The 7,774-nt window shown below is 36.9% G+C and overlaps 1 protein-coding gene across 2 annotated transcripts; it reads right to left on the minus strand.

The window, feature by feature from the left end:
* On the minus strand, window positions 1-7,774 carry LOC114380093 (DNA ligase 1-like). 2 transcript variants are annotated; one of them, XM_028339022.1, is made up of 17 exons: window positions 6,842-7,774; window positions 6,602-6,718; window positions 5,511-5,612; window positions 5,318-5,434; window positions 4,779-5,009; window positions 4,607-4,701; window positions 4,318-4,405; window positions 3,776-3,907; window positions 2,657-2,769; window positions 2,190-2,291; window positions 2,049-2,110; window positions 1,821-1,892; window positions 1,657-1,730; window positions 1,515-1,571; window positions 787-864; window positions 567-644; window positions 1-469 (listed from the first exon to the last, which is right to left on the minus strand). In XM_028339022.1, the coding sequence occupies exons 1-17, from the start codon at window positions 7,556-7,558 to the stop codon at window positions 398-400; spliced, it is 2,307 nt and encodes a 768-aa protein (XP_028194823.1). In that variant the 5' UTR covers window positions 7,559-7,774; the 3' UTR covers window positions 1-397. The 2 variants fall into 2 exon arrangements, with proteins under 2 accessions (XP_028194823.1, XP_028194822.1); XM_028339021.1 differs by having other exon boundaries at window positions 6,818-7,771.

A 7,774-nucleotide genomic window follows, 5' to 3' on the forward strand; every position in this document is an offset into this window, starting at 1 on the left:
AGCAACTTCAACACAACAATTTTACTATTGGATACCGAAAGATAAAAGCTCTCTCACAACACAACCATCATTTGACACATGGACTAATATTGAGATCCATTAACGCGAAAAATATTTAAAACTGTTTTCGTCGATGCTATCAGGCCTTAACTACTGCATCATGTTACAAAGAACAAACGTCTACTTCTGAAAAATTGTCTAATTAACATGGTTTAAGCGCAAATGTCTACTTTTTGGACCCTCCATGAGCTTCTTCCACGTTGTACACCGAACCTTCAATCATGTAGAAAAAGCAGTTATGCTCTCTGACCTATGCTTGAAGGTAAAGAATTCGCATTTGCATCAGCAAAAATTACTGAGATTTTATAGCTCAGCATGAGAAACAGAATTTTTTCACTCAATCATCATCTTCATCGTCATTTTGGTTGTTCGTGTGATTGTGTTTTTGAGCCTTATACATTTCAGCAACCTGAAAGGCAAGCAAGTAAAGCATAATTTTGATTTCCCATTGCTCTTTTTTCAATACAGTGTCATATTTTTGTCAGATAATGAAGATTGTACTTTACCTGCTCAGATGATGAGGCCTGTTCAGGAGCTTTGTCAGGCCTGACTCGAAGTAGTCGTGGAAATCGTAGAGATATGCCCTTTATAACAAAATGTACAAGTGCCACCAAAAAAGTTAAATGCAGCTATTATTAACAAATAAACAATGTTAAAGGGCAGAATTCAGAGTGAAAAAAGGAAAACTTGCGTGACATTTACACTCCAATTCATTTGTTTTATTACCTTGTTCGGATCTACTATGCCCACTGCAGCACGGTGAACAGGGCTAATGGTCAGGTCGGCAGCTTTCACCTCCCACACCTGGATGAAATAAGGTAACATATAACTAAAAGTAAATATCTTTGCTACAACGATCATAATGCAATTTTGTCGGGATAAAAATATATAAATGAAAAGGCATTGGCAAAAAATCATGTCAACTCCTCTAGATCTTTCACCTCCTCTTTAAAAATTGAATTGCCATAAATCATAATATGATAGGGGAAATATGGTTAAGCATTTTGTATCATAAGCTTACTACACTGGTCCCAGGAATTATACAAAAGAAAATGATCACAATGTTAGTTAGCTGCATCCATTATCCTCCACACTGTAATTAGCAATACATTTCCAAGGACACTCATTAAAAACTAGAAGGCAATGTCAAAAAAAAGGTTGATGGACATCATATAAATCCCCAGCCAATATAACCACTCGTTCACATTTCAGCCATGATCGAGTGGCATCAAACCATGATAGTATTCCCATCAGTATGAAAATTCTTCCATTGAAGTAATAGGAAATTCAAAACAAGGGCACAGTAATACCAGTAAGAGGCATTAGAAGATAACTCATTAATGATAGTACAGTTTTTTTTACGATCAGAGCATTAATGATATGATAGTACATTAAAGAACAGAATTGGAAAAGAAAATAATGAAATTGCCAAGAAAAGTCAAGATAATTCTCACCTCACTGGCTTCAAACCAGACATCAGGATTTATTGTTTCTCCAAATCTATAGTATGCCTGAAATCAAAGAGCATGTTTAAATTAATTTATAAAATATTAAGCAGGATTCAGAAAAGGTTAAGAGTGAACAAGAGGCAGGAACCTTTGGTTTGGGAATCACTTTAGAACGAAGACTAGAAGAACGTTCTTCAAGCACAGCTTCAGAGAATCCCGTTCCTATCCACCGTATCAAGAAGATTACGAGAAAGAATCAAGTTTAACAAACAAATAAACTGACCAGTGACTTTACAAAATGAAAATACTCACCTATCTTGCAAATACTTTGAAATTCTTCATTATCATTGTCATAGCAAGCAAGGAGGAAGGCACCATAAACTCCTACAAGACATGCCATCATTTCATTTCAAACTACTTTGAGCTAAAGGTTTACAGTAGCAGTATATATAAAATCCCTAGGGCATAGCCTTGTTTATGCATATGATGTTAAGAGATAAGTAACATAGGCATCATCACCACATTAAAGAGCATGATCACCTGTACGTTTCCCACGACCGTGGAAAGCAGCAATAGGTACCAAATCTAGTGAGTCCCCTATACTGCAAATTAGAGCCAATGAGTAAATAGAAATCCATTAAGATTAAAAAGAATTAAGAAATATGAATGTCACGTCCTTACCTGTCCATATAATCTTTCTTCAGTTTTAGCCAGTTGAGTGATCGCTTGGAAGGTTCATATGTAGCATCCTCATTTAATGTTTTAATAATTAATCCCTCACAACTACATATCAAGAGAAGAGCCAAATATCAATGACAAAATTTCTCATTCAAATTATTGCAAGAAAACCAAAGTTGGAAACAGATGTGAATGTTAGATAAACAATTAAAGTGTGTTTGTTTTGCCTGTTTCCCACTTTCTAAACAAAGCACATTCAACATAAATCCTTGTCTCACATGTCATTCACGTTCAACATGATTGAACAGCAAATCAAACACACATATCAAATGCTTTTAGTAATGAGGCAATCACATTAACATAACTTAAAGAGTATAAATATATTATGCTGAAATGATGTATAGTTTTAAACTCAAACGATGAAATTTCTATCTACAATGAATATAAATTAACTAGAAGAATCAGTAGACCTAGCACCAACAGCTTGGTCAAGAAAATTCTGTATTTCCTCAACATCATTTGATGTTATTGTTGTTGCAAACTGAAGAAATCCGGGTTCTTCCTCAAAAGAGGCATAGAGATGCTGCAGAGAGAAAACCAGATATTCATCAATATGTAGTTCTTACTTCTTATATAAAACCCGTAATTCATGGGAGATAACAATTCATAAATTCAATGAATAATTACTTCTGAAAACTAAAATTTGATAATCAGAAGAAAAAAAAAAGAGATCAATTGGCCTCCCTACCAAATTGAAATATTTTAAAAACCCAATCCCTTGAGTTCCCCAACTAGGAATTATTGCATTTCAATTTGAAACAAATATTAGATTGACTACTAACCAAAAGGCCATAAGCTACAGCTATCAGTCAGTGCTTAAACCTTTCAAGTTAGCAGCACCAACACAAGTGACACAATGAACAATCAATTAAACTCTAACCCACCTAGGTGTTGCTCGCACAACACAATATGTTGGCCCAAAGCCAACAATCTTACAATCCCCTTTCCAGTTCAGCCTCATACAGTTCACCATTTCAGAAATATAACTCCTAAACTCAGCCTGATAGCACTTGCTTACCATTGAATTAAAAGACTACAGCACAATCTTACAACAATCCACCTAGGCCTTGTCAAGGCAAGATGCTGACCCAAAACCTTAACTCAGCACATCTTTTTTTTTTTTGCTCAGTAAAAATAGATAATATATATTAATTGAGTACCAGAGGTACTAAATTACAGATATTGGATTGCCCAAGTCAATGGTTCCAAAACAGACTAAAATGGAGTCGGGAGTGGAACCACAGTTGGGCTACCCCAGATTTGAGCAAACTATAATTAGTCTAAATATTACTGTTACATGAACCCTGCTGAAATGTTACTAGACCATTGGTTAAAATGCATGGAAAAATCCTTCTCTAAATTCTGCAACCATGTCCAAAGTAAGAAGACTGGATCTTGAAAATTTTATCTTAAAAACTGGATTAGCTTTTAGGTTTGCAACTTTCATTCATCTCTATCAAGGACTTAGCTACTTAATAAAGAAAACAATAAAATAAAACTATTGGCAGAGCAAAGACAAAAGTTGGTACCTCTCTACGGACTCTCAGGTTTTCCTGAAGAAGTGCTTGGCCATTAAGATACAACAAATCAAAAGCAAATATGCAAACACCAACCGTTATATCTTCAATTTCTACATTCTTGCGAGCCCGAGTACTAAGCATCTGTCAATAGCATAAACATGTTCTTGAAAGAGTCAAAAAAGATTTTAAATTCTGAGTCCTGTATAACAAGACTTTGGATAGGATAAATGCAAGTACAGTAAATGTGATAAGGTGTAATTTCCCATTTTCAAGGGATATAATCATATAGATAAGCAGATAACTACCTCTGACACATTTCATCTCTTCTATACATCAGTTAAAAAAAAACCATTTCTTTTCTTTCAATGTCTAAAATCTCAACTCCTCACACAAAATATCAGAAATAGAAAACTTGCCTCATCGAGATAGGTAAGACAACACAAGCATAACAAACAAAAGAACTTAATTTTAATCATCTGCCAGTATAAAAAGGTTTCTACACTATCACTAAATGATGTGTTGACACCTAAAAAAAACAGCAATAAGATTACCTGGAAAGAACGGATCTTCTGTGTTGAACGATCATATGCAACAATTTCACAATCAAGAATAAATGATGATACAGTTGGTTTCTTTAACCTGTTCACTGACAGCATATATCAGAAACTATGGAGTTGAAAGTTGCTCTAGGAAGCAAAAAATGGTGTATTTATCTCAAATAATCACCAGCCATTTAAGAGTGTTCTCTAAATGTAGCTTCTTGGTAAGGAAGTGTCCATAACAAACCCAGAAAGACTGAACCAGACCTCAAATATAATATTCCTAATACAGTTTTTTTACCTTGAAACAGCGGCAACAACATCAGGAAACTTCCCAGTATTCCGTTCTGCATTTCTACTGTAAATCTCAACTGATCCATTCTCCAGGTAATGTATCTGTTTCAATACAGCTAATGTTATTGCACATAATAAGTATCATGTTTCTGATGGAAAATTTGACCATGTAGTATCACCTGGGCACGCTCTCCGTCATATTTGTATTCACAGGTAAACTCCACATCCTGGAATTTATTTAGAATTTCAGATACACCCTTTGTTGCCTTTGATAGCATAGGTCCAATTGGAACACCAGGAGTAAAATTACATTTCTTTGGAAGCATCCATAGACCCTCTGTAAGCAGTGCAGATATTATTTTGTCATAGTCAGGAAGTACAGAATAGACTTGTTTAACAATCTCTGAAGCCTGATGCAAAATGAAACCAGAAATAAATAAATAAAATATAATAGGAAAGGAAATATAATGAATTACTACCGCCTAAAGTTTCCTAAAATGCAGAATAGGGAAAAGGTTGGTGGTATCTTAACATGAAATCACTGATGCCCATTTCGGCTGCAGCAGCAGCAGCAGCACCCCATCCCCAATGCTTAGTGCTGAAGCACTTTCAAATATTTAAAACCCAGCGCACATATTGCCACTCAACCTGGCCTCACTAAGCTGTTTAAACCAATTCACTCTGTACCACATTTCCCACTTCAATCAGGATAGCTTACCTCTTCTAAAGGAGACTGAATATCAGGAGGCGGTTTAGAGTGTTCTTCAGTGTATACTGCAGCTTGGCCCAATGCAGCTAAGAGAGTTTTCTCAGCATAGCCAATTCGCAACTTTGTCTAGAAAACAAGACCAAGATGCAATTAACAAGAAGTAAGTCCACCATAACATTTCAATAAAAATTATAATTTCAACCTGTAGCAAACGGATTAGATATTGAGGTTCACAGTCAGTTGCAGCAACAAGAAGTGCCTTGATATGATTCTTTTTCTTCTCTTGACTTTCTTTCCCAGATTCCTGTAGACATTTATTTAGAAATAAAGACAATGTACCAGCAAAATTTAACAATATTCAGCTCTATACAAAAAACTGTTTCAAATCCCAACACAAAATAATCTTTTCTTCTTACAGAACATAGACCAAGCATACTAACATCCAACATACCCGCCACACAGATAACAAGGAATTTAAAGATCAAAACGAACATATAACATAGCTTTCAGCAAAAAAATATGTCCCTGCCAAATAGAAAAAATAAATAAATAAACCTCCTTCCCATGGTACAGCAAATTAAACTCCAACAAACTTCTAACAACACTATGTGATAAGGGTACCAATAACACACTCCAAGTCACCAATATCAGTTTATCTCAGAATTCATATTTGCAAATCCTTTGCTACCACCATGTGAGAATACACGAGACCTGGTTATCCCAAATCAAAGGCCCGTGGCCATGCTGTGCTTGGTTTCTTCAATCACTCAATATTGTAATGTAATATCACTATTTCAAATTAAACTCCATGTGCAAGTTGAACAACTTAGATTAAAATCAACTAGACACTAATATCAACTTATCACGTCACCTTTTGAAGAAGATAGATGAGAAAACTTCTATAAAAGTTGAAGTATATAAGTAGGTTTTAAGTATGAGAGAAACTCATCTCATTTTACTTTTTTCTTTTCTTTTCTAAGTGTTTATCAAAACGTTTATCCAAATAGGACCTAAACTTGTGAAGACAAAACTAAACACTAATATTTAAAACAACAACCACGGGCTAATTTCAATTTATGGGAGAAACTTAATACATTCTAGCTTCTTATTTTTCTTCTACTACACATACTTATTGAGAAGTTTATCAAAACAGGTCCAAACTTGTCGAGACAAAACTAGACACTAATATTTAAAACAACAAAACACAAGATTGAGGCAATGGGGATGGCAAGAAGTAATGTGAATAAGCGAACGACCCAAATGCACGATATTCAGAAATCGACGGTAACAAACCTTAGCAATAAGACGAAAAGTGTTGAAAACCTTCGTAATAGTCAATGCTTCGGGCTTAAACATCATAGGCTGCGAGGAACGGCTCTCTTTAGCAACCAAGCCCAAATCCCCTTTTTTCTGCAAACAACAAACATCTCCCTCAGTCAAATTCAACTCAACAACAAGAACGCAAGAAAGAACCAAAAATAAAAATAAAAAAAGACTCAATTCAATCACCTGATACTGAGTCTTAATCCACACCTCGGTCCTTCCGTACGCCTCAGCAAGCGCCTTGACGATGGAAGCGTCGCCAATACCCAATTCCATCCCTTCGTGAGCGGGCGCAATCCGGTTCGCGGAGAGGTAAACGACCTTAACAAGATCCTCCGGCGTGGAGTACATCACAGTCCTCAGAAGATTGCAAACAATATCAGTGATGACAATTCTTCCGGATTCTTGAGAAATCATGTCGAAGGCCAAGCAGAGAAATAGAAACGGCACGGGTTGGCCCTTCTCCCATGCACTTATAGAAGCGGGATCGAAATCGGAGGGTTTCTTCTTCAGCTGCGGAGCTTGCTTCTTAAGCTCCGCGGTCTTCTCCTGCGAAAAAGAAGAAGATGACACGTGGCGGACCTTCAGCGGTTCGGGCTTAACGGCGCCTTCTTGAGGTGTAACGGTTTTGGGTGGGGAAGGAGGTTTGAGGTCGCTAGGGTTTTGTGAGGAAGAGGAGGGTGGGGTTTTGCGTTTCTTGGGGGATGAGGGTGATGATTGGGAAAGGGATTGGGATTTTTTCTTGGCGGCGGCGGCGGCGCGTGCGCCGGACATGAGGGCATCGAAGGCGGAGGGGGGCTTCGACATGGCGCGGAGAGGGACGGCGGAGGAGAGAGAAAGAGGAAAAGAGAGGAGAGAGGAAACCCTAACTGTTAGGGAGCGATGGAAGGGAAGAGGAAAGCAAGGGCGAAAATGCAATGCGAGCATGAACGATTGAATTGAGAACAGTGTGAGTGCCGGAAAAGATGTTATACAAATGGCGGGAACTTCTAATGTGAAGGTGTTTTCTTCAATAAAGGCATGTAGGGTTCTTGAAAAGGAGATGAAATTATCCAATTAAGAGTAGCATTGATAATTATTTTATCATTGTTGTTAGATTAAGCCTTCCATCCCTGCTATGTAAATCAATTTTCGTCAAGGAAC

The sequence above is a fragment of the Glycine soja genome, chromosome 12 (genome assembly GCF_004193775.1).
Source record: "Glycine soja cultivar W05 chromosome 12, ASM419377v2, whole genome shotgun sequence".
NCBI classification, from domain to species: Eukaryota; Viridiplantae; Streptophyta; class Magnoliopsida; order Fabales; family Fabaceae; genus Glycine; species Glycine soja.

Excerpts from the sequence above, each read along its gene's own strand:
- LOC114380093 (XM_028339021.1), bottom strand. The coding sequence starts at position 7,558 with ATGCTCGCATTGCATTTTCGCCCTTGCTTTCCTCTTCCCTTCCATCGC. Across the intron at positions 5,435-5,510 it reads ATCTAATCCGTTTGCTACAG|ACAAAGTTGCGAATTGGCTA; the intron begins GTTGAAATTATA and ends CTTGTTTTCTAG. Across the intron at positions 2,770-3,775 it reads ACCTGAGAGTCCGTAGAGAG|CATCTCTATGCCTCTTTTGA; the intron begins GTACCAACTTTT and ends TTCTCTCTGCAG.